The following is a 27,016-nucleotide window of genomic DNA, read 5'->3' on the forward strand; positions in this document are numbered from 1 at the left end:
GACTGCGACTGAGCTCCGCTCCTGCCCAGACTGAGACTGAGCTCCGCTCCTGCCGGGACTGAGACTGAGCTCCGCTCCTGCCGGGACTGAGACTGAGCTCCGCTCCTGCCCGGACTGAGACTGAGCTCCGCTCCTGCCGGGACTGAGCTCCGCTCCTGCCCGGACTGAGACTGAGCTCCGCTCCTGCCCGGACTGAGACTGAGTTCCGCTCCTGCCCAGACTGAGCCCCGCTCCTGCTGGGACTGAGACTGAGCTCCGCTCCTGCCCGGACTGAGACTGACCTCTGCTCCTGCCGGGACTGAGACTGAGCTCTGCTCCTGGCCAGACTGAGACTGAACTCCGTTCCTGCCGGGACTGAGACTGAACTCCGCTCCTGCCGGGACTGAGACTGAGCTCTGCTCCTGCCGGGACTGAGACTGAGCTCCTCTCCTGCCGGGACTGAGACTGAGCTCTGCTCCTGGCCAGACTGAGACTGAACTCCGTTCCTGCCGGGACTGAGACTGAGCTCCGCTCCTGGCCAGACTGAGACTGAACTCCGTTCCTGCCGGGACTGAGACTGAGCTCCGCTCCTGCCGGGACTGAGACTGAGCTCCTCTCCTGCCGGGACTGAGACTGAGCTCCGCTCCTGCCCGGACTGAGACTGATCTCCGCTCCTGCCGAGACTGAGACTGAGCTCCTCTCCTGCCGGGACTGAGACTGAGCTCCGCTCCTGCCCAGACTGAGACTGAGCTCCGCTCCTGCCCGGACTGAGACTGAGCTCCGCTCCTGCCGGGACTGAGCTCCGCTCCTGCCCGGACTGAGACTGAGCTCCGCTCCTGCCCGGACTGAGACTGAGCTCCGCTCCTGCCGGGACTGAGACTGAGCTCCGCTCCTGCTGGGACTGAGACTGAGCTCCGCTCCTGCCCAGACTGAGACTGAGCTCCCCTCCTGCCGGGACTGAGACTGAGCTCCGCTCCTGCCCGGACTGAGACTGAGCTCCGCTCCTGCCCAGACTGAGACTGAGCTCCGCTCCTGCCCGGACTGAGCTCCGCTCCTGCCGGGACTGAGACTGAGCTCCGCTCCTGCCCAGACTGCGACTGAGCTCCGCTCCTGCCCAGACTGAGACTGAGCTCCGCTCCTGCCCGGACTGAGACTGAGCTCCGCTCCTGCCCGGACTGAGACTGAGCTCCGCTCCTGCCCGGTCTGAGCTCCGCTCCTGCCCGGACTGAGACTGAGCTCCGCTCCTGCCCAGACTGCGACTGAGCTCCGCTCCTGCCCAGACTGAGACTGAGCTCCGCTCCTGCCGGGACTGAGACTGAGCTCCGCTCCTGCCGGGACTGAGACTGAGCTCCGCTCCTGCCGGGACTGAGACTGAGCTCCGCTCCTGCCGGGACTGAGCTCCGCTCCTGCCCGGACTGAGACTGAGCTCCGCTCCTGCCCGGACTGAGACTGAGTTCCGCTCCTGCCCAGACTGAGCCCCGCTCCTGCTGGGACTGAGACTGAGCTCCGCTCCTGCCCGGACTGAGACTGACCTCTGCTCCTGCCGGGACTGAGACTGAGCTCTGCTCCTGGCCAGACTGAGACTGAACTCCGTTCCTGCCGGGACTGAGACTGAACTCCGCTCCTGCCGGGACTGAGACTGAGCTCTGCTCCTGCTGGGACTGAGACTGAGCTCTGCTCCTGGCCAGACTGAGACTGAACTCCGTTCCTGCCGGGACTGAGACTGAGCTCCGCTCCTGGCCAGACTGAGACTGAACTCCGTTCCTGCCGGGACTGAGACTGAGCTCCGCTCCTGCCGGGACTGAGACTGAGCTCCTCTCCTGCCGGGACTGAGACTGAGCTCCGCTCCTGCCCGGACTGAGACTGATCTCCGCTCCTGCCGAGACTGAGACTGAGCTCCTCTCCTGCCGGGACTGAGACTGAGCTCCGCTCCTGCCCAGACTGAGACTGAGCTCCGCTCCTGCCCGGACTGAGACTGAGCTCCGCTCCTGCCGGGACTGAGCTCCGCTCCTGCCCGGACTGAGACTGAGCTCCGCTCCTGCCCGGACTGAGACTGAGCTCCGCTCCTGCCGGGACTGAGACTGAGCTCCGCTCCTGCTGGGACTGAGACTGAGCTCCGCTCCTGCCCGGACAGAGACTGAGCTCCGCTCCTGCCCGGACTGAGACTGAGCTCCGCTCCTGCCGGGACTGAGACTGAGCTTCGCTCCTGCCGGGACTGAGACTGAGCTCTGCTCCTGCCGGGACTGAGACTGAGCTCCGCTCCTGCCGGGACTGAGACTGAGCTCCGCTCCTGCCGGGACTGAGCTCCGCTCCTGCCGAGACTGAGACTGAGCTCCGCTCCTGCCCAGACTGAGACTGAGCTCCGCTCCTGCCGGGACTGAGCTCCGCTCCTGCCGGGACTGAGACTGACCTCCGCTCCTGCCGGGACTGAGACTGAGCTCCGCTCCTGCCGGGACTGAGACTGAGCTCCGCTCCTGCCGGGACTGAGACTGAGCTCCGCTCCTGCCGGGACTGAGACTGAGCTCCGCTCCTGCCGGGACAGAGACTGAGCTCCGCTCCTGCCCGGACTGAGACTGAGTTCCGCTCCTGCCCAGACTGAGACTGAGCTCCGCTCCTGCCCAGACTGAGACTGAGCTCCGTTCCTGCCGGGACTGAGACTGAACTCCGCTCCTGCCGGGACTGAGACTGAGCTCCGCTCCTGCCGGGACTGAGACTGAGCTCCGCTCCTGCCGGGACTGAGACTGAGCTCCGCTCCTGCCCGGACTGAGACTGAGCTCTGCTCCTGCCGGGACTGAGACTGAGCTCTGCTCCTGCCGGGACTGAGACTGAGCTCCGCTCCTGCCCGGACTGAGACTGAGCTCCGCTCCTGCCGGGACTGAGACTGAGCTCCTTTCCTGCCGGGACTGAGACTGAGCTCCGCTCCTGCCCGGACTGAGACTGATCTCCGCTCCTGCTGGGACTGAGACTGAGCTCCGTTCCTGCCCGGACTGAGCTCCGCTCCGGCCGGGACTGAGACTGAGCTCCGCTCCTGCCCAGACTGAGACCGAGCTCCGCTCCTGCCCGGACTGAGACTGAGCTCCGCTCCTGCCGGGACTGAGCTCCGCTCCTGCCCGGACTGAGACTGAGTTCCGCTCCTGCCCAGACTGAGACTGAGCTCCGCTCCTGCCGGGACTGAGACTGAGCTCCGCTCCTGCCCGGACTGAGACTGAGCTCCGCTCCTGCCGGGACTGAGACTGAGCTCCGCTCCTGCCCGGACTGAGACTGAGTTCCGCTCCTGCCGGGACTGAGACTGAGCTCCGCTCCTGCCGGGACTGAGACTGAGCTCCGCTCCTGCCCGGACTGAGACTGAGTTCCGCTCCTGCCGGGACTGAGACTGAGCTCCGCTGCTGCCCGGACTGAGACTGAGCTCTGCTCCTGCCCAGACTGAGACTGAGCTCCGCTCCTGCTGGGACTGAGACTGAGCTCCGCTCCTGCCGAGACTGAGACTGAGCTCCGCTCCTGCTGGGACTGAGACTGAGCTCCGCTCCTGCCGAGACTGAGACTGAGCTCCGCTCCTGCCCGGACTGAGCTCCGCTCCTGCCGGGACTGAGACTGAGCTCCGCTCCGGCCGAGACTGAGACTGAGCTCCGCTCCTGCTGGGACTGAGACTGAGCTCCGCTCCTGCCGAGACTGAGACTGAGCTCCGCTCCTGCCCGGACTGAGACTGAGCTCCGCTCCTGCCGGGACTGAGCTCCGCTCCTGCCGGGACTGAGACTGAGCTCCGCTCCTGCCCGGACTGAGCTCCGCTCCTGCCCAGACTGAGACTGAGCTCCGCTCCTGCCGGGACTGAGCTCCGCTCCTGCTGGGACTGAGACTGAGCTCCGCTCCTGCCGAGACTGAGACTGAGCTCCGCTCCTGCCCGGACTGAGCTCCGCTCCTGCCCAGACTGAGACTGAGCTCCGCTCCTGCCGGGACTGAGCTCCGCTCCTGCCGGGACTGAGACTGAGCTCCGCTCCTGCCGCGATTGAGACTGAGCTCCGCTCCTGCCGGGACTGAGACTGAGCTCCGCTCCTGCCGGGACTGAGACTGAGCTCCGCTCCTGCCGGGACTGAGACTGAGCTCCGCTCCTGCCGGGACTGAGACTGAGCTCCGCTCCTGCCGGGACTGAGACTGAGCTCCGCTCCTGCCCAGACTGAGCTCCGCTCCTGCCGGGACTGAGACTGAGCTCCGCTCCTGCCGGGACTGAGACTGAGCTCCGCTCCTGCACGGACTGAGACTGAGCTCCGCTCCTGCCCGGACTGAGACTGTGCTCCGCTCCTGGTGGGACTGAAACTGAGCTCCGCTCCTGCCCAGACTGAGACTGAGCTCCGCTCCTGCCCAGACTGAGACTGAGCTCCGCTCCTGCCGGGACTGAGACTGAGCTCCGCTCCTGCCCCGACTGAGACTGAGCTCCGCTCCTGCCCGGACTGAGCTCCGCTCATGTCCAGACTGAGCACCGCTCCTGCCCAGACTGAGACTGAGCTACGCTCCTGCCCAGACTGAGACTGAGCTCCGCTCCTGCCGGGACTGAGACTGAGCTCCGCTCCTGCCCCGACTGAGCTCCGCTTCTGCCCGGACTGAGACTGAGCTCCGCTCCTGCCCGGACTGAGCTCCGCTCCTGCCCGGACTGAGACTGAGCTCCGCTCCTGCCCGGACTGAGACTGAGCTCCGCTCCTGCCGGGACTGGGACTGAGCTCCGCTCCTGCCGGGACTGAGACTGAGCTCCGCTCCTGCCCCGACTGAGACTGAGCTCCGCTCCTGCCCGGACTGAGCTCCGCTCATGTCCAGACTGAGTACCGCTCCTGCCCCGACTGAGACTGAGCTCCGCTCCTGCCCAGACTGAGACTGAGCTCCGCTCCTGCCGGGACTGAGACTGAGCTCCGCTCCTGCCCAGACTGAGACTCAGCTCCGCTCCTGCCCAGACTGAGCTCCGCTCCTGCCGGGACTGAGACTGAGCTCCGCTCCTGCCGGGACTGAGACTCGGCACCGCTCCTGCCCGGACTGAGACTGAGCTCCTCTCCTGCCGGGACTGAGACTGAGCTCCGCTCCTGCCCGCACTGAGACTGAGCTCCGCTCCTGCCGGGACTGAGACTGAGCTCCGCTCCTGCCCAGACTGAGCTCCGCTCCTGCCCGGACTGAGACTGACCTCCGCTCCTGCCGGGACTGAGACTGAGCTCCGCTCCTGCCGGGACTGAGACTGAGCTCCGCTCCTGCCGGGACTGAGACTGAGCTCCGCTCCTGCCGGGACTGAGACTGAGCTCCGCTCCTGCCGGGACAGAGACTGAGCTCCGCTCCTGCCCGGACTGAGACTGAGTTCCGCTCCTGCCCAGACTGAGACTGAGCTCCGCTCCTGCCCAGACTGAGACTGAGCTCCGTTCCTGCCGGGACTGAGACTGAACTCCGCTCCTGCCGGGACTGAGACTGAGCTCCGCTCCTGCCGGGACTGAGACTGAGCTCCGCTCCTGCCGGGACTGAGACTGAGCTCCGCTCCTGCCCGGACTGAGACTGAGCTCTGCTCCTGCCGGGACTGAGACTGAGCTCTGCTCCTGCCGGGACTGAGACTGAGCTCCGCTCCTGCCCGGACTGAGACTGAGCTCCGCTCCTGCCGGGACTGAGACTGAGCTCCTTTCCTGCCGGGACTGAGACTGAGCTCCGCTCCTGCCCGGACTGAGACTGATCTCCGCTCCTGCCGAGACTGAGACTGAGCTCCTCTCCTGCCGGGACTGAGACTGAGCTCCGCTCCTGCCCGAACTGAGACTGATCTCCGCTCCTGCCGGGACTGAGACTGAGCTCCGCTCCTGCCCAGACTGAGACCGAGCTCCGCTCCTGCCCGGACTGAGACTGAGCTCCGCTCCTGCCGGGACTGAGCTCCGCTCCTGCCCGGACTGAGACTGAGTTCCGCTCCTGCCCAGACTGAGACTGAGCTCTGCTCCTGCCCGGACTGAGACTGAGCTCCGCTCCTGCCGGGACTGAGACTGAGCTCCGCTCCTGCCCGGACTGAGACTGAGTTCCGCTCCTGCCCGGACTGAGACTGAGCTCCGCTGCTGCCCGGACTGAGACTGAGCTCTGCTCCTGCCCAGACTGAGACTGAGCTCCGCTCCTGCTGGGACTGAGACTGAGCTCCGCTCCTGCCGAGACTGAGACTGAGCTCCGCTCCTGCTGGGACTGAGACTGAGCTCCGCTCCTGCCGAGACTGAGACTGAGCTCCGCTCCTGCCCGGACTGAGCTCCGCTCCTGCCGGGACTGAGACTGAGCTCCGCTCCTGCCGAGACTGAGACTGAGCTCCGCTCCTGCTGGGACTGAGACTGAGCTCCGCTCCTGCCGAGACTGAGACTGAGCTCCGCTCCTGCCCGGACTGAGCTCCGCTCCTGCCCAGACTGAGACTGAGCTCCGCTCCTGCCGGGACTGAGCTCCGCTCCTGCCGGGACTGAGACTGAGCTCCGCTCCTGCCGAGACTGAGACTGAGCTCCGCTCCTGCCCGGACTGAGCTCCGCTCCTGCCCAGACTGAGACTGAGCTCCGCTCCTGCCGGGACTGAGCTCCGCTCCTGCTGGGACTGAGACTGAGCTCCGCTCCTGCCGAGACTGAGACTGAGCTCCGCTCCTGCCCGGACTGAGCTCCGCTCCTGCCCAGACTGAGACTGAGCTCCGCTCCTGCCGGGACTGAGCTCCGCTCCTGCCGGGACTGAGACTGAGCTCCGCTCCTGCTGGGACTGAGACTGAGCTCCGCTCCTGCCGAGACTGAGACTGAGCTCCGCTCCTGCCCGGACTGAGACTGAGCTCCGCTCCTGCCGGGACTGAGACTGAGCTCCGCTCCTGCCGGGACTGAGACTGAGCTCCGCTCCTGCCGGGACTGAGACTGAGCTCCGCTCCTGCCCAGACTGAGCTCCGCTCCTGCCGGGACTGAGACTGAGCTCCGCTCCTGCCGGGACTGAGACTGAGCTCCGCTCCTGCCCGGACTGAGACTGAGCTCCGCTCCTGCCGGGACTGAGACTGAGCTCCGCTCCGGCCGGGACTGAGACTGAGCTCCGCTCCTGCCCGGACTGAGACTGAGCTCCGCTCCTGCCCAGACTGAGACTGAGCTCTGCTCCTGCCCGGACTGAGACTGAGCTCCGCTCCTGCCCGGACTGAGACTGTGCTCCGCTCCTGGTGGGACTGAAACTGAGCTCCGCTCCTGCCCAGACTGAGACTGAGCTCCGCTCCTGCCCAGACTGAGACTGAGCTCCGCTCCTGCCGGGACTGAGACTGAGCTCCGCTCCTGCCCCGACTGAGACTGAGCTCCGCTCCTGCCCGGACTGAGCTCCGCTCATGTCCAGACTGAGCACCGCTCCTGCCCAGACTGAGACTGAGCTACGCTCCTGCCCAGACTGAGACTGAGCTCCGCTCCTGCCGGGACTGAGACTGAGCTCCGCTCCTGCCCCGACTGAGCTCCGCTTCTGCCCGGACTGAGACTGAGCTCCGCTCCTGCCCGGACTGAGCTCCGCTCCTGCCCGGACTGAGACTGAGCTCCGCTCCTGCCCGGACTGAGACTGAGCTCCGCTCCTGCCGGGACTGGGACTGAGCTCCGCTCCTGCCGGGACTGAGACTGAGCTCCGCTCCTGCCCCGACTGAGACTGAGCTCCGCTCCTGCCCGGACTGAGCTCCGCTCATGTCCAGACTGAGTACCGCTCCTGCCCCGACTGAGACTGAGCTCCGCTCCTGCCCAGACTGAGACTGAGCTCCGCTCCTGCCGGGACTGAGACTGAGCTCCGCTCCTGCCCAGACTGAGACTCAGCTCCGCTCCTGCCCAGACTGAGCTCCGCTCCTGCCGGGACTGAGACTGAGCTCCGCTCCTGCCGGGACTGAGACTCGGCACCGCTCCTGCCCGGACTGAGACTGAGCTCCTCTCCTGCCGGGACTGAGACTGAGCTCCGCTCCTGCCCGCACTGAGACTGAGCTCCGCTCCTGCCGGGACTGAGACTGAGCTCCGCTCCTGCCCAGACTGAGCTCCGCTCCTGCCCGGACTGAGACTGAGCTCCGCTCCTGTCGGGACTGAGACTGAGCTCCGCTCCTGCCCGGACTGAGACTGAGCTCCGCTCCTGCCGGGACTGAGACTGAGCTCCGCTCCTGCCGGGACTGAGGCTGAGCTCCGCTCCTGCCCAGACTGAGCTCTGCTCCTGCCCAGACTGAGACTGAGCTCCGCTCCTGCCGGGACTGAGACTGAGCTCCGCTCCTGCCCCGACTGAGACTGAGCTCCGCTCCTGCCCAGACTGAGCTCCGCTCCTGCCCAGACTGAGACTGTGCTCCGCTCCTGCTGGGACTGAGACTGAGCTCCGCTCCTGCCCCGACTGAGACTGAGCTCCGCTCCTGCCCGGACTGAGACTGAGCTCAGCTCCTGCCCTGACTGAGACTGAGCTCCGCTCCTGCCGGGACTGAGACTGAGCTCCGCTCCTGCCGGGACTGAGACTGAGCTCCGCTCCTGCCCAGGCTGAGACTGAGCTCCGCTCCTGCTGGGACTGAGACTGAGCTCCGCTCCTGCCCGGACTGAGACTGAGCTCCGTTCCTGCCCGGACTGAGCTCCGCTCCGGCCGGGACTGAGACTGAGCTCCGCTCCTGCCGGGACTGAGACTGAGCGCCGCTCCTGCCGGGGCTGAGACTGAGCTCCGCTCCGCCCAGACTGAGACTGAGCTCCGCTCCTGCCCAGACTGAGACTGAGCTCCGCTCCTGCCCGGACTGAGACTGAGCTCTGCTCCTGCCCAGACTGAGACTGAGCTCCGCTCCTGCCGGGACTGGGACTGAGCTCCGCTCCTGCCCAGACTGAGACTGAGCTCCGCTCCTGCCCGGACTGAGACTGAGCTCTGCTCCTGCCCAGACTGAGACTGAGCTCCGCTCCTGCCCGGACTGAGACTGAGCTCCGCTCCTGCCCAGACTGAGACTGAGCTCCGCTCCTGCCCCGACTGAGCTCCGCTTCTGCCCGGACTGAGACTGAGCTCCGCTCCTGCCCGGACTGAGCTCCGCTCCTGCCCGGACTGAGACTGAGCTCCGCTCCTGCCCGGACTGAGACTGAGCTCCGCTCCTGCCGGGACTGGGACTGAGCTCCGCTCCTGCCGGGACTGAGACTGAGCTCCGCTCCTGCCCCGACTGAGACTGAGCTCCGCTCCTGCCCGGACTGAGCTCCGCTCATGTCCAGACTGAGTACCGCTCCTGCCCCGACTGAGACTGAGCTCCGCTCCTGCCCAGACTGAGACTGAGCTCCGCTCCTGCCGGGACTGAGACTGAGCTCCGCTCCTGCCCAGACTGAGACTCAGCTCCGCTCCTGCCCAGACTGAGCTCCGCTCCTGCCGGGACTGAGACTGAGCTCCGCTCCTGCCGGGACTGAGACTCGGCACCGCTCCTGCCCGGACTGAGACTGAGCTCCTCTCCTGCCGGGACTGAGACTGAGCTCCGCTCCTGCCCGCACTGAGACTGAGCTCCGCTCCTGCCGGGACTGAGACTGAGCTCCGCTCCTGCCCAGACTGAGCTCCGCTCCTGCCCGGACTGAGACTGAGCTCCGCTCCTGTCGGGACTGAGACTGAGCTCCGCTCCTGCCCGGACTGAGACTGAGCTCCGCTCCTGCCGGGACTGAGACTGAGCTCCGCTCCTGCCGGGACTGAGGCTGAGCTCCGCTCCTGCCGGGACTGAGACTGAGCTCCGCTCCTGCCCCGACTGAGACTGAGCTCCGCTCCTGCCCGGACTGAGACTGAGCTCAGCTCCTGCCCTGACTGAGACTGAGCTCCGCTCCTGCCGGGACTGAGACTGAGCTCCGCTCCTGCCGGGACTGAGACTGAGCTCCGCTCCTGCCCAGGCTGAGACTGAGCTCCGCTCCTGCTGGGACTGAGACTGAGCTCCGCTCCTGCCCGGACTGAGACTGAGCTCCGTTCCTGCCCGGACTGAGCTCCGCTCCGGCCGGGACTGAGACTGAGCTCCGCTCCTGCCGGGACTGAGACTGAGCGCCGCTCCTGCCGGGGCTGAGACTGAGCTCCGCTCCGCCCAGACTGAGACTGAGCTCCGCTCCTGCCCAGACTGAGACTGAGCTCCGCTCCTGCCCGGACTGAGACTGAGCTCTGCTCCTGCCCAGACTGAGACTGAGCTCCGCTCCTGCCGGGACTGGGACTGAGCTCCGCTCCTGCCGGGACTGAGACTGAGCTCCGCACCTGCCGGGACTGAGACTGAGCTCCGCTCCTGCCCGGACTGAGACTGAGCTCCGCTCCTGCCCGGACTGAGACTGAGCTCCGCTCCTGCCCAGACTGAGACTGAGCTCCGCTCCTGCCGGGACTGAGACTGAGCTCCGCTCCTGCCCGGACTGAGACTGAGCTCCGCTCCTGCCCAGATTGAGACTGAGCTCCGCCTCTGCCCAGACTGAGACTGAGCTCCGCTCCTGCCCGGACTGAGACTGAGCTCCGCTCCTGCCCAGATTGAGACTGAGCTCCGCCTCTGCCCAGACTGAGACTGAGCTCCGCTCCTGCCGGGACTGAGACTGAGCTCCGCTCCTGCCGGGACTGAGACTGAGCTCCGCTCCTGCCGGGACTGAGACTGAGCTCCGCTCCTGCCCGGACTGAGACTGAGCTCCGCTCCTGCCGGGACTGAGACTGAGCTCCGCTCCTGCCCCGACTGAGACTGAGCTCCGCTCCTGCCCGGACTGAGACTGAGCTCCTGCCCGGACTGAGACTGAGCTCCGCTCCTGCCCGGACTGAGCTCCGCTCCTGCCCGGACTGAGCTCCGCTCCTGCCCGGACTGAGACTGAGCTCCGCTCCTGCCGGGACTGAGACTGAGCTCCGCTCCTGCCGGGACTGAGACTGAGCTCCGCTCCTGCCCAGACTGAGCTCCGCTCCTGCCCGGACTGAGACTGAGCTCCGCACCTGCCGGGACTGAGACTGAGCTCCGATCCTGCCCGGACTGAGACTGAGCAGCGCTCCTGCCGGGACTGAGACTGAGCTCCGCTCCTGCCGGGACTGAGACTGAGACTGAGCTCCGCTCCTGCCGGGACTGAGACTGAGCTCCGCTCCTGCCCAGACTGAGACTGAGCTCCGCTCCTGCCCGGACTGAGACTGAGCTCCGCTCCTGCCCGGACTGAGACTGAGCAGCGCTCCTGCTGGGACTGAGACTGAGCAGCGCTCCTGCCGGGACTGAGACTGAGCTCCGCTCCTGCCCCGACTGAGCTCCGCTTCTGCCCGGACTGAGACTGAGCTCCGCTCCTGCCCAGACTGAGCTCCGCTCCTGCCCGGACTGAGACTGAGCTCCGCTCCTGCCCGGACTGAGACTGAGCTCCGCTCCTGCCGGGACTGAGACTGAGCTCCGCTCCTGCCGGGACTGAGACTGAGCTCCGCTCCTGCCCCGACTGAGACTGAGCTCCTCTCCTGCCCGGACTGAGCTCCGCTCATGTCCAGACTGAGTACCGCTCCTGCCCCGACTGAGACTGAGCTCCGCTCCTGCCCAGACTGAGACTGAGCTCCGCTCCTGCCGGGACTGAGACTGAGCTCCGCTCCTGCCCAGACTGAGACTCAGCTCCGCTCCTGCCCAGACTCAGCTCCGCTCCTGCCGGGACTGAGACTGAGCTCCGCTCCTGCCGGGACTGAGACTCGGCACCGCTCCTGCCCGGACTGAGACTGAGCTCCTCTCCTGCCGGGACTGAGACTGAGCTCCGCTCCTGCCCGCACTGAGACTGAGCTCCGCTCCTGCCGGGACTGAGACTGAGCTCCGCTCCTGCCCAGACTGAGCTCCGCTCCTGCCCGGACTGAGACTGAGCTCCGCTCCTGTCGGGACTGAGACTGAGCTCCGCTCCTGCCGGGACTGAGACTGAGCTCCGCTCCTGCCCGGACTGAGACTGAGCTCCGCTCCTGCCGGGACTGAGACTGAGCTCCGCTTCTGCCGGGACTGAGACTGAGCTCCGCTCCTGCCGGGACTGAGACTGAGCTCCGCTCCTGTCGGGACTGAGACTGAGCTCCGCTCCTGCCCGGACTGAGACTGAGCTCCGCTCCTGCCGGGACTGAGACTGAGCTCCGCTCCTGCCGGGACTGAGACTGAGCTCCGCTCCTGTCGGGACTGAGACTGAGCTCCGCTCCTGCTGGGACTGAGACTGAGCTCCGCTCCTGCCGGGACTGAGACTGAGCTCCGCTCCTGCCCGGACTGAGCTCCGCTCCTGCCCAGACTGAGACTGAGCTCCGCTCCTGCCGGGACTGAGACTGAGCTCCGCTCCTGCCGGGACTGAGACTGAGCTCCGCTCCTGCCCGGACTGAGACTGAGCTCCGCTCCTGCCGGGACTGAGACTGAGCTCCGCTCCTGCCCGGACTGAGACTGAGCTCCGCTCCTGCCCGGACTGAGCTCCGCTCCTGCCCGGACTGAGACTGAGCTCCGCTCCTGCCGGGACTGAGACTGAGCTCCGCTCCTGCCGGGACTGAGACTGAGCTCCGCTCCTGCCCGGACTGAGCTCCGCTCCTGCCCAGACTGAGCTCCGCTCCTGCCCGGACTGAGACTGAGCTCCGCACCTGCCGGGACTGAGACTGAGCTCCGCTCCTGCCCGGACTGAGACTGAGCAGCGCTCCTGCCGGGACTGAGACTGAGCTCCGCTCCTGCCGGGACTGAGACTGAGACTGAGCTCCGCTCCTGCCGGGACTGAGACTGAGCTCCGCTCCTGCCCAGACTGAGCTCCGCTCCTGCCCAGACTGAGACTGAGCTCCGCTCCTGCCCGGACTGAGACTGAGCTCCGCTCCTGCCCGGACTGAGACTGAATTCCGCTCCTGCCCAGACTGAGCTCCGCTCCTGCCCGGATTGAGACTGAGCTCCGCTCCTGCCCGGATTGAGACTGAGCTCCGCTCCTGCCCGGACTGAGACTGAGCTCCGCTCCTGCCCGGACTGAGACTGACCAGCGCTCCTGCTGGGACTGAGACTGAGCAGCGCTCCTGCCGGGACTGAGACTGTGCTCCGTACCTGCTCACTATCAGCTACATTTGTGGCTTTCAATTTTAGGCTTTTAACTTTAGAGTTTAATTTTAAATTGCTGATTTTGGCCGGTTTTCTCTGGCTGTGGGGTTCCCTGTTTCTCCCAGCAGAGCCTAAGGGTTACACATTGATGAGCTGCACGAGTAGGGAATCCCGGTGCCAGCGAACAGCGTGTGGCCGAGAAACACACGGCTGGGGGAACGGAGACCCCACCCCTTTATTTCCAGTTGGATTATTATGTTCGATATTGGTCTTGATCTTCAACACCACCCCTGAGTCTCCAGTGGGACCTGGTGAATTAAGCAACAACTTGTTAACCTGATGTGTGGAGGCACACTGGTTCCAATGGTGAGCTTAGACCAGGCAAGCAGCCTGGGCCCCCTGAGAAACCTTTATTAAAGAAAGTGAAGATGTCCCTTGCTGCAGATTTAAATGTGGACAGGCGGATGCTACAGTTTCAAACAGTCATTGATGGGCAGATGCCTGAGTAACACCTGAAGTTGTAACTTCACTTGATTCTTGCAAATGAGGTGACCCTTCACAGACTCCTGTGTGTCTGACACAGGAGAACATGGTAAGCAGCGATCCACCAGACATTGGCGACCGTTTTGTCTTTCTCCTGTTTTCATTTTAACCTTTTTTTTTGGTGATTACAAAAATTATTGTGGAATCCGTTGCTGATGTTTCTCTTGAACGATAATTCTAAACTATGAGAATTTGTTTGTGCTTATTGCAGACAGAAGGATCCAGGCTATGATAAGGCACCAACAGTACGTACTCCGCGTTCAGCAGGCGAATTTGAACAGGTTGCAGGTGGCTGAATCATGGATACCTGAAGAGGAGCGTCTGAAGATTGAGAATGAATACAGCATGATGCGTGCTAGACACTGGCGGAAAAGGGAAGGCGAGCGTTTGCCTGGACAATGGGGTGGTAAGTGTCCGGCATATCTTTCTTAAATGTCGCTGCTGGTTGCTTTCTGTATTCTATTTGACAGGGAGCTTATAGATGGTCATGTGACAATACTGTGACACGGTATTCAGGAAGGACAAACAAAAAGGAAAAGGTGGTGGAGTAGCCTTGTTCGTAAAGGAGGAAATCAATACAATATTGAGGAAGGATATTGGCTCATTTGTATTGGAGGAGATAGGAAACATCAAGGGGCAGAAAGCATTGGGCGCGATGTACCAGCTGTTCACGCTGGCGGGATATTCCAGTCCCATGCTGGCGCACAGGTTTGACGGCGGTGCGGTTGGTAAATCCCGCTGGCAGGCTGCCTCTCCCACTGAAAAACACGCGCAGGTTGGTCGGTAAATCCCGCCCATTATTGGGGCTTGTCTATAGGCCCCCAAACATTAGTGGAGATGTGAGGGAAGGCATTAAACAAGAAATCAGAAATGCGTGCAATGAGGGTACACCTGTAATCATACATGACTTTAATTTACATATAGATTGGACAAACCAAACTAGCAATGGTAAAGTGGAGGAGGAGTTCCTGGAGTGTGTACGTGGTGGACTTTCCGACCATTACTTTGAGGAACCAACCAGAGGACAGGCTATTGTAGACTGGGTACTGTGCCATGTGAAAGGATTACTAACAGCCTTGTTGGGCAAGGTCCCTTAGTGAACAGCAACCATAATATGGTAGAATTCTTCACTATGGTGGAGAGTGAAGTCATCAAATCAGAAACTTGGGTCATAAATCTAAATAAAGGCAACTATGAGGATGTGAGACACGAATTGATAAAGATAGATTTGGGAACCTCACTAAAGGGGCTGACGGTGGAGAGACAATCGTTGATATTTAAAGAATGTGTGAATGAATTATAACAATTACTCTTTCTTGTCTGGTGCCGAAATAGAAGAGGAAAGATGTTTCAGCCATGTCTTACAAAGGAAATTAGGGCTAATATTAAATCCAAAGAGGAGGCATATACGCTTGCCAGAAAAAGCAGCAAGCCTGAGGATTGAGAACATTTAGAATTATCAAGAGAGGACACAAATTGGATCAAGAGGGGAAAATAGAGCATGAGAGTAAAATAATAGGAGACATAGAAACCAACAGTAAAAGCTTCCAGAAATATGTGAACTGTGTTATGGGAGCGGCGTTTTCAGAACCTCAGAACCCCAAAATGTATCATGGAGTTCAACCAATCTCTCCCTTTAATGTATTGTTGCTTTTGAAGCACACGGCTTGGTCTCCAGGTGTGGTATTACAGTTATGGACACAGGAGTTTTTAAACACAAAACAATGTTTATTCCATGAATTCAACTTAACCTTTTAAATACACATTGGATTACTTAACACCCCTTACTTCAAATATAACCCCGAAAATAATACAACACTAAATAATCCCTCAAAATGTTCCTTCAAACCTCCAAAAGACTTAACACCATTAAACAGAAACACATCAGGTTAAAGACATTAACTATTATGAGTTTAAATCACTGGGCTAATGGGAAGATTCTTGGTAGTGTGGATGAGCAGAGAGATCTCGATGTCCATGTACATAGATCCCTGAAAGTTGCCACCCAGGTTGAGAGGGTTTTTAAGAAGGCATACGGTGTGTTAGCTTTTATTGGTAGAGGGATTGAGTTTTGGAGCCATGAGGTCATGTTGCAGCTGTACAAAACTCTGGTGCAGCCGCATTTGGAGTATTGCGTGCAGTTCTGGTCACTGCATTATAGGAAGTATGTGGAAGCATTGGAAAGGGTGCAGGGGAGATTTACCAGAATGTTGCCTGGTATGGAGGGAAGATCTTATGAGGGAAGGCTGAGGGACCTGAAGCTGTTTTCATTAGAGAGAAGAGGGTTAAGAGGTGACTTAATTGAGGCATACAAGATGATCAGAGGATTAGATAGGGTGGACAGTGAGAGCCTTTTTCCTCGGATGGTGATGTCTAGCATGAGGGGACATAGCTTTAAATTGAGGGGAGATAGATATAGGATATATGTCAGAGGTAGGTTCTTTACTCAGAGAGTAGTAAAGGCGTGGAATGCCCTGCCTGCAGCAGTAGTGGACTCGCCAACACTAAGGGCATTCAAATGGTAATTGGATAGGCATATGGACGAAAAGGGAATAGTGTAGATGGGCTTTAGAGTGGTTTCACAGGTCGGTGCAACATCGAGGGCCGAAGGGCCTGTACTGCGCTGGAATGTTCTATGTTCTATGTTCAAATGATTTAGAGATAGTCTTTCCTGGCAGAGATCACAGCAGATCGAGCTCACTGCAAACACAGACACACCCAAGCTCTTTTTCTCCATGCAGCTCTCAGCAAACCAGCCAGGCACTTTTCAGCTGCTCTCTAAAACTGAAACTAAAAGCAGAAGTGAGCTCAGCTCAGCTCCCCCCACCCTCTGACATCACTTCAGTAATATGAGCTGCTCATTTCTTAAAGGTACATTGCTCAAACATCCATTTCTTAAAGGTACATTGCTTAAACATCCATTTCTTAAAGGTACATTGCTTAAACATCCATTTCTTAAAGGTACATTGCTTAAACATCCATTTCTTAAAGGTACGCTCACATGACAACAGAAAAATATTAGAAAAGATAAATGTAGGTCCCTTACAGTCAGAAGCTGGGGAAATGATAATGGGGAACAAAGAAAGGGCAGCGGAATTGAACACATAGTTTGATTATGTCTTCAAAAAGAGGGTGCATAACCTCCAGAAACAAAAGCAAATTACTGCGGACGCTGGAATCTGAAACCAAAGTGAAAATGCTGGTAAATCTCAGCAGGTCCAGCAGCACCTGTAGGGAGAGAAAAGAGAGAACGTTTCGAGTCCAGAAGGCCCTTTGTCAAATCTCCAGAAATGTTTGGGAACTCAGGGGCCAGTGAGAGTGTGGAATTGAAGGAAATCCGAATTGGTAAGAGAAGATTGCTGGGGAAACTAATGGGGTTGAAGGTTGGCGTATCACCTTTCCGACAATCTGCATCCCAGAGTATTAAAGGAAGTAGCCTTGGAAATATTGGATGCATTGGTGGTCATCTCCCAAAATTCTAGCGACTCTGGAGCAGTTCCTATGGATTGGAGGGTGACAAATGGAACCCCACTATTTAATAAGGGAGGGAGAGAACAAAAGAGAGAATTACAGGCCGTTCGATTGATATCAGTCGTGGGGAAGATGCTCGAGTCTATTATAATACGTGTTAACGGAACATCTGTAAAGCATCACCAGGAATGGGCAAAGTCCACTTGGAGGAATGGGTCTTCCCATGGGTCTGCTGGTCTATCCAGTTACATCCACATTTAGGAGAAATGTGCTGTGGATTCACCAGGATGATGCTGGGGCGGGATTCTCTGTTGCCTGATGCCGAAATCGTAATCAGCGATCAGGCGGAGAATCGATTCCAACGCCGGAATCGGGGTTACATAGAACATAGAACATAGAACACTACAGCGCAGTACGGGCCCTTCGGCCCTCGATGTTGCGCCGACCTGTGAAACCATCTGCAGCCTATTTGACCTACACTATTCCATTTTCATCCATATGTCTATCCAGTGACCACTTAAATGCCCTTAAAGTTGGTGAGTCTACTACTGTTGCAGGCAGGGCGTTCCACACCCCTACTACTCTCTGAGTAAAGAAACTGCCTCTGACATCTGTCCTATATCTACCACCCCTCAATTTAAAGCTATGTCCCCTCATGTTGGTCATCACCATCCGAGGAAAGAGACTCTCACTGTCCACCCTATCTAACCCTCTGACTATCTTATATGTCTCTATTAAGTTACCTCTCAGCCTTCTCCTCTCTAACAAAAACAACCTCAAGTCCCTGAGCCTTTCCTCGTAAGACCTTCCCTCCATACCAGGCAACATCCTAGTAAATCTCCTCTGAACCCTTTCCAAAGCTTCCACATCCTTCCTATAATGTGGTGACCAGAACTGCACACAGTACTCCAGGAGCGGCCGCACCAGAGTTATGTACAGCTGCAGCATGACCTTGTGGCTCCGAAACTCAATCCCCCTGCTGATAAAGGCTAGCACACCAAATGCCTTCTTAACAGCCCTATTAACCTGAGTGGCAACTTTCAGGGATTTATATACCTGGATGCCGACATCTCTCTGTTCATCTACACTACCAAGAATCTTGCCATTAGCCCAGTACTCTGCATTCCTGTTACTCCTTCCAAAGTGAACCACCTCACACTTTTCCGCATTAAACTCCATCTGCCACCTCTCAGCCCAGCTCTGCAGCTTATCTATGTCCCTCTGTATCCTATAACATCCTTCAGCACTATCCACAACTCCACCGACCTTCGTGTCATCTGCAAATTTACTAACCCATCCTTCTACACCCTCTTCCAGGTCATTTTAAAAAATGACAAGCAACAGTGGCCCCAAAACAGATCCTTGCGGTACACCACTAGTAACTGAACTCCAGGATGAACATTTGCCATCAACCACCACCCTCTGTCTTCTTTCAGCTAGCCAATTACTGATCCAAACCGCTAAATCACCTTCAATCCCATACTTCCTTATTTTCTGCAATAGCCTACCGTGGGGAACCTTATCAAACGCCTTACTGAAATCCATATACACCACATCAACTGCTTTACCCTCATCCACCTGTTTGGTCACCTTCTCAAAAAACTCAATAAGGTTTGTAAGGCATGACCTACCCTTCACAAAACCGTGTTGACTATCGCTAATCAACTTGTTCTTTTCAAGATGATTATAAACCCTACCTCTTATAACCTTTTCCAACATTTTACCCACAACCGAAGTAAGGCTCACAGGTCTATAATTACCAGGGTTGTCTCTACTCCCCTTCTTGAACAAGGGGACAACATTTGCTATCCTCCAGCCTTCCGGCACTATTCCTGTCAACAAAGACGACATAAAGATCAAGGACAAAGGCTCTGCAATCTCCTCCCTGGCTTCCCAGAGAATCCTAGGATAAATCCCATCTGGCCCAGGGGACTTATCTATTTTTACATTTTCCAAAATTGCTAACACCTCCTCCTTGTGAACCTCAATTCCATCTAGCCCGGTCGACTGAACCTGAGTATTCTCCTCGACAACATTGTCTTTCTCCAGTGTAAACACTGACGAAAAATATCCATTTAACGCTTCCCCTATCTCCTCTGATTCCACACACAACTTTTCACTACTATCCTTGATTGGCCCTAATCTTACTCTAGTCATTCTTTTGTTCCTGACATACCTATAGAAAGCCTTAGGGTTTTCCTTGATCCGATCCGCCAACGACTTTTCGTGTCCTCTCCTCGCTCTTCTTAACTCTCCCTTTAGGTCCTTCTTGTAACTCTCAAGTGCCCTAACTGAGCCTTCATGTCTCCAACATGGGTTGGCACCAGTATGATGCCGGTTGGCGATTCTCTGCCCCCTCCAAACCGGCGTCATTGTGACGTGCGTTGCGTGCATTCGCAATGCTGTTGCCACCTCTTCGGCTGGCCACTCACGATGATTCACTCCTGATGGGCTGAGTTCCCGACAGCGCAGGACATGTGTGGTCTGAGCCGGTGTGCTGGCTGCCGGCTGTGTACAGCGTCGCTACACTGGCCCTTAAGTGTTACATTACGATGAGAGATTACACAGTTTAGGCTTTTACACCCTGGAACTTCGAAGATTAAGAGAAAACGTCGCAAAATTACAACGCATTCCCATACACAAAATATCTTCTGCAAATGACAATCTATGCAAGATCAATTGTTCATTTTAATTCTGTGAAGAATGATGTTTGTGAACTATAGCGGTTAATGGGTATGAGACAACGGGGGGTATATATGGATGCGGCATGATCTCATTAACTGACAGAACAGGGCTGAATGGCCTACTTCCCTTAACCTCCAATCTGCTGATATCGAGGGCGGGATTCTCTGTTTTGGAGCCGGTGTGAAAACAGTGGTATTTTACGCCAGGAAAACTGGGACAGAACAGCCACCAATTCCCCGTTTTGCTGGGGCCTAGTAGGGAGGCAGATTAGAGATGGCAGCTCTAGCTGACGATACGGCCCTGAGCATTTCCGGTTTCGTGGCTGGGCACGTGCACGGCGGCGACCTGCAGCGGCTGCACAGTGCTCCCTGGTGGACTCAGCCCGAGAAACCGGACCGCACAATTAGTGCCCCCCTTTAGCTGCTCGCCCGCCCTGGACCGCCCGGCCACAGTGCCCCCAGCCCCCAATGGAACCCCCACTGCCCACGGATCAGCCATCCTGCGACCGTGGCGACACCGGGCTGACCCCGCAGCCGCCACGCGGGCTTCCCGGACGGCGTGAGTACACGTACCCCACGTCGCGGGGAACTCGGCCGTTCGGGGGCGGGGCATCGCGGGGCGGGTCTCAGAGGCCATGGATAATCAATGCGGCATCTCCTAGACTTTGACAAAGGGTCATCTGGACTCGAAACGTTAGCTCTTTTCTCTCCCTACAGATGCTGCTGGACCTGCTGAGATTTTCCAGCATTTTCAGATTCCAGCATCCGCAGTAATTTGCTTTTATTAATATGCATCAACATCTCTGTAGGAAATTCCTTTTACAGTTTTACCACTGAATAACTATTAGTCAGCATTATTGTGTTTATATTTTGCCGACAATAGTCATCATTTATCGATATTGGGTGATTGCAAGCTTTGCACTAATTATTTTCATTTCTTCTTCATCTAGCATGGAAGGCAAAAACTGAATCTCCAAAACGGCGGAAAGCAAAAAGAATCACCGGTGGTAAGTTTAGACTGAAGAAGTTCCTCAATAATATTTCACCTGTCATTTAGAAAAAAGCAAACTTTCCTTCTTTTTTCATTCCATTGAAGGGCACGTTAAATAACCGTAAGGTAGAAAGCAAGAGAGATGTTGTTTGTTCTGTGACAGTTTCCTAATCTATTTCTCCTTAAATGTGATGTGGAGATGCCGGCGTTGGACTGGGGTGAGCACAGTAAGAAGTCTTCCAACACCAGGTTAAAGTCCAACGTGTTCGTTTCAAACACAAGCTTTCGGAGCACTAATCCTTCACCTGAAGAAGGAGCCGTGCTCCGAAAGCTGGTGTTTGAAACAAACACGTTGGACTTTAACCTGGTGCTGTAAGACTTCTTACTGCCCTTAAGTGTGGACATGCTAGGGTGGTATGTGGCGCAGTGTTTAGCACTGGGACCGCGGCGCTGAGGACCCGGGTTCAAATCCCAGCCCTGGATCACTGTCCGTGTGGAGTTTGCACATTCTCCCCATGTCTGCGTGGGTTTCACCCCCACAACCCAAAAGATGTGCAGGGTAGGTCCCCCATAACCTAAAGATGTGCAGGGTAGGTGGATTGGCCGTATCTTTTTATTAAAACAGTAAAAAATATATACAAGGCCAAACGGCGCAAACACTAATTTTGTGTTGGAGAAACAGCACCCTCCCCTCAGTACCAATGTACGGGGGGGGGGGGATATTCAGATTATTAAAACAGTTCACAACACATTTCTACAAAAAACAAATGGTACAAGCGCGAAACTTTGCGCTGGAGAGACCACCCCCACCTCTGTACCAACAGAAGGGAAAGGAAGGGGGTGGTAGGGAATGAGGGGAAAGGAGGATGGTGGGGAGGGAGGGAGTTTGGATGTTGCTGGAGGGGGGGGGGGGGCAATTGGACAGTGTCTGAACTATCTACGGAGGCAGAAAAATAAAAGAACCTTCAATTGTGATATGACGCTAAGTTGCCCCTTAATTGGAGAAAAAATAATTGTGTACTCTGAATTTATAAGGAAAACGTGTGAGTATAGAAAAATACAGCACAGAACAGGCCCTTCGGCCCACGATGTTGTGCCGAACTTTTGTCCCAGATTAAGAACAAATTAATCTACGCCCCATCATTCTACCGTAATCCATGTACCTATTCAATAGCCGCATGAAGGTCCCTAATGTTTCCGATTCAACTACTTCCACAGGCAGTGCATTCCATGCCCCCACTACTCTCTGGATAAAGAACCTACCTCTGACATCCCCCCTATATCTTCCACCATTCACCTTAAATTTATGTCCCCTTGTAATGGTTTGTTCCACCCGGGGAAAAAGTCTCTGACTGTCTACTCTATCTATTCCCCTGATCATCTTGTAAACCTCTATCAAGTCGCCCCACACCCTTCTGCGTTCTAATGAGTTCAACTAAGCTCTAGTTGAGGTTAAGCTCCGAAAGTGATAATGTTTAGATTCTCTTTTCCCGCTGGCAGCGTACCCCGCCCGTGGGTTTACCGACGGAGTGGGGTGGCTTCGGTGGGAAATCCCATTGACAAGCGGCGGGAAGAGAGAATTGCACTGCCAGAAAACAGCGCACCGCAGAGAAACACGTGGATATGGGACCGGAGAATTCACCCTACACTTTACATCTGGACTAATTATACTAGTTGTCAGTGATGGATTGGAGTACGCTATTTTACTTTATATTTATTATTGATACATCCGACATGTACAAGAAGGTACACAGATATTTTCAACATCAGACAAGGCAGCAGTGATAAGTAGCCTATCAGCTATTTCTACCCCGGGATGGGCTTGGCACCAGTGCACCAGTACCATCTTGTTGGCTGGGATGGTGTGTGTGTGTGTGGGGAACGTGTATATGCGGCTGCAGCTTACCAGCCTCCTCAGTGTCAATTGCGAATCCGGCGAATTCTGCACCGTTTCTCATTGGAATTCATTGTGTTCCACGTGTGCCAGTGCGAGCTCCTTGTCACTGAATCAGTCCCGGTGTGTCGCCAGTTTTGCTGTCGTACAACTCCGCTAATCCTGCCCCAGGGCCAACACTTGATAAGACCATAAGACATAGGAGAAGAATTAGGACACTCGTCCCATCAAGTCTGCTCCACCATTCAATCATGGCTAATATTTTTCTCATCCTGGTTTAGCTCACTGGGCTAAATCGCTGGCTTTGAAAGCAGACCAAGGCAGGCCAGCAGCACGGTTCGATTCCTGTACCAGCCTCCCCAGAGAGGCGCCGGAATGGGGCAACTAGGGGCTTTTCACAGTAACTTCATTGAAGCCTACTTGAAATGAAATGAATGAAAATCGCTTATTGTCACGAGTAGGCTTCAATGAAGTTACTGTGAAAAGCCCCTAGTCGCCACATTCCGGCGCCTGTCCGGGGAGGCTGTTCTGGGAATTGAACCGTGCTGCTGACCTGCTTGGTCTGCTTTAAAAGCCAGCGATTTAGCTGAGTGAGCTAAACCAGCCCCTAAATGAAAATCGCTTATTGTCACGAGTAGGCTTCAAATGAAGTTACTGTGAAAAGCCCCTAGTCGCCACATTCCAGCGCCTGTTCGGGGAGGCTGTTATGGGAATTGAACCGTGCTGCTGGCTTGCCTTGGTCTGCTTTCAAAGCCAGCGATTTAGCCCAGTGAGCTACTTGTGACAATAAGCGATTTTCATTTCATTTCATTTCATTTCCTGCCTTCTCCCCATAACCCCTGATCCCCTTATTGATTTGGCCTCCACAGCCTCCTGCGGCAAAGAGTTCCACAGATTCACCACCCTCTGGCTGAAAAAGTTCCTCTTCATCTTTGTTTCAAAGGATCATCCCTTTAGTCTGAGATGGTGTTGCCTAGTTTTTCCGACAAGTGGAAACATCTTCTCCACGTCCACTCTATCCAAGCCTTGCAGTATCCTGTAAGTTTCAATCAGATCCCCCCCTCATCCTAAATTCCGAGTACAGACCCAGAGTCCTCATACGACAAGCTCTTCATTCCAGGGATCCTTTCCAAGGCCAGCACATCCTTCCTTAGATACGGGGCCCAAAACTGCTCATAATACCCCAAATGGGGTCCGACCAGAGCCTTATACAGCCTCAGAAGTACATCCCTGGTCTTGTATTCTAGCCCTCTCAACATGAATGCTAACATTGCATTTGCCTTCCTAATTGCCGGCTGAACTTGCACATTAACCTGAAGTGAATCATGAACCAGGAACCCCAGGCCCCTTTATGCTTCAGTTTCCTAAGCATTTCCCCGTTTAGAAAATAGTTTATGCCTCCATTTCTTCTTCCAAAGTGCAAAACACTTTTCCACATTGTATTCCACCTGCCATTTCTTTGCCCACTCTCCTAGCCTGTCCAAGTCCTTCTGCAGCCCCCCTTGCTTCCTCAATACTACCTGTCCCTCTACAGATCTTTGTATCATCTGCAAATGTAGCAACAGCGCCTTCAGTTCCTTCTTCCAGATCATTTATGTATATAACCCGACGAGACGTCTCCCCTAAGCTCCAAGAAGAAGACTCGCAAGGGTGTTGCACATGTGGTTCAGTAACTGTGACGGCCGGGGGTGCCAGAATCAATATCAAATGCATCGCCCTGTTCGGGAGACACAACTACCCCGAGCCAGGGGTTTACATTTAGCCCAGCCCAATGAGGGTGGTTGGATGCAACTAAATTGCATTACGGCAACAAAAGTAGCCGCAATGAAGATAACCCTCCAAAAGAATGACCACCTCTCGGATATGGAAAATGACACATGGGCTGCTGTCTTTGTCATTGGACGCCAGACATTTTGTAAAAATGTGTTTAGGGATCCAGCACCTGGAGCCAAAAGAAACAAAGGCATGGCTGATGATGTAAACCGGAGAACCAGCAATTATTGTACCCATGGACAACAATCAGTTTGACTGTCAGTGGTAGTGGTGCAGGGGCCTGGACCCACTCGTCTGGGCCATGACTGGTTACACAGACGCTGCCTAAACTGGCAACAGATCTTTAGAATGGGTGCAGGCGGATTGTATGAGGTCCTGGGAAAATAACTAAAGTCTTCCAGGAAGGTCCGGGGAAAATAAAGGGTGCCACGGCTAATGTTTACATTGACCCAGATATCCAACCGAAGTATTTCAGGGCCTGTCCAGTCTCACCCTGCTGTCAAATGCGGACAATGAGCTGAGCTGGCTCGAGTACCTGGGGATTATTCTCGCAGTTCAATTCACGGAATGGGCAGCATCAGTGGTCCCCGTGATGAAGCCGGACAAGACTATCCGCTGTGTTGGTGGCTATAAAATGACGGTCAATAATGCCTCCTGTTTGGACCAGTTCCCCATGCCAAGTGCGGAAGACCTATACGTGAATTTGGCTGGGAGCCATTCCTTCTCGAAGTTGGGTATGAGCCATGCATAACTACAGCTCGAGTTCGACAAGGTGTCCAGAAAATATGTAACCACCAGTACCCACAAGGGATCGTGAGAGTACACCAGGCTCCCATTTGGGGTATGGTCTGCATGTGCACTTTTCCAACGGGTTCTGGAAAGCATTTGGTCTTTGAAAAGAAAAATTCCAATTAAGGGGCAATTTAGCACGGCCAATCCACCTACGCTGCACATCTTTGGGTTGTGGGGGTGAGACCCACACAGACATGGGGAGAATGTGCAAACTTCACACTGGCAGTGACCCGGGGCCGGGATCGAACCTGGGTTCTCACCGCCACTCTGCTGCCCCATGGAAAGCACTCTTCAAGAGCTCCCATGGTGGCTGTCTGCCTGGATAATGTGCGGATTACAGGAGCCTCCGAGAATGAAAACCTAGATTACCTAGAAGAAGTCTTCTGTCAATTCTTGGAAGCAGGTGTCCGCTTGAAAAGAGACAAGTACGTCTTCCAGGCAAGAGAAGTTATGAGTGTGATTCTCTGCTCCCCACGCCGGGTGGGAGAATCGCGGGAGGGCCGGGCGACTCACGACACGCCTCCCTGGAACCCCCCGCGATTCCCCCACTCCCCGCTCGGAGAATCGCTGCTCACCGTTTTTCACGGCGACCGGCGGTTCCCCGGCCCAGATGGGCCAAGCGGCCTGCCGTTCCTGACCTGCTCACGCCGGCAGCAACCACACCTGGTCGCTGCCGTCGTGAACATGGCGCCAAAGGTTCGTTTGTGGCTTGTGGGGGGCGGAGAGGGGAGTGAGCACCATGGCCGTGCTCGGGAGGGGACTGGCCCAGAATCGGTGCCCACCGATCGTCGGGCCGGCGTCTCCAAGAGACACACTCTTTCCCCTCTGCCGCCAGAAAGATCAAGCCGCCATGTCTTGCGGGGCAGCGGAGGGGAAGACGGCAACCGCGCATGCGCGGCTGACGTCACTTAGGCGCCGCCGTCACGTCATTCTCGGCACTCCACCTTGACGCAAGCGTCAAGGCCCGGCGGCCAAGATTTACGGAGCGCCACTCCTAGCCCCCCCCCCCCCGGGGTCGGTGGTGAATAGGGTGCGAGGAGCGGCCTCCGAGGCCGTCGTGAAACTCGGCCGAGTTCACGACGGACTTCCCGTGCCGCGCGGGAGCGGAGAATTCCGCCCTCTATACCTGGGATACATGACAAAGACAGGAGCACCCAGTAGAAGAGAAAGTCCGAGCCATAAAGAAGGCCGCAACACCAGAGAATACAACAGAGCTGAAGTCATTCCTGGGGCAATCTTTGTATCCGTTGCCCTTGAAAGTTGATGCATTCACATAACTATACAATACAATCTGAGTTAACTTAATGACTAGCAGCCCCATCTATTATGCAAAACTTATTCAAAATCTAGCAACCATACTCGTGCCTCCACATCTGCTCTTAAGGAAGCACCAGAAATGGGCCTGGAAAATACCACAAGAAGGAGCATTTGCCAAAGTAAAATGGCAGATGTCTTGTGTGCATAGCCATCAGTGTAGTTAACTGTTGTAGTGTATTATAGTCCTTCTTGTTGTGTGTTGTTTTTATTCTTAATAAATATTTGTATTAATTGTTCACACAACAATTGCCCTATTTCTCTCTAGTTCATATCTTTTTCTCACAGTGTACCAAATTGAAAATATACACCACTAAGAACTGGTATTGCAAATTATTCTTCTGGGCCTGGGATACTTTTCCATTTGAAATGAAATGAAAATCGCTTATCGTCACAAGTAGGCTTCAAATGAAGTTACTGTGAAAAGCCCCTAGTCGCCACATTCCGGCACCTGTTTGGGGAGGCCGAGACGGGAATTGAACCATGCTGCTGGCCTGCCTTGGTCTGCTTTCAAAGCCAGCGATTTAGCCCTGTGCTAAACCAGCCCCTTCAACATCATTTAACGTCATGATTTAGAACGTAGAACATTACAGCGCAGTACAGGCCCTTCTGCCCTCGAT

General features: G+C 56.6%; 1 protein-coding gene across 4 annotated transcripts in view; it reads left to right on the forward strand.

The window, feature by feature from the left end:
- Positions 1–27,016, forward strand: part of LOC119966626 (golgin subfamily A member 6-like protein 22) — a 287,183-nt gene that overhangs the window by 63,772 nt on the left and 196,395 nt on the right. For all 4 annotated transcript variants that reach the window (XM_038798630.1, XM_038798631.1, XM_038798633.1 and 1 more), the window contains exons 9-10: positions 13,689–13,883; positions 20,583–20,639. In XM_038798630.1, coding sequence (XP_038654558.1) covers positions 13,689–13,883; positions 20,583–20,639 — 252 coding nt within the window. The remainder of the gene's footprint in view (positions 1–13,688; positions 13,884–20,582; positions 20,640–27,016) is intronic.

Source organism: Scyliorhinus canicula, chromosome 5 (assembly GCF_902713615.1).
Source record: "Scyliorhinus canicula chromosome 5, sScyCan1.1, whole genome shotgun sequence".
Classification (NCBI taxonomy): Eukaryota; Metazoa; Chordata; class Chondrichthyes; order Carcharhiniformes; family Scyliorhinidae; genus Scyliorhinus; species Scyliorhinus canicula.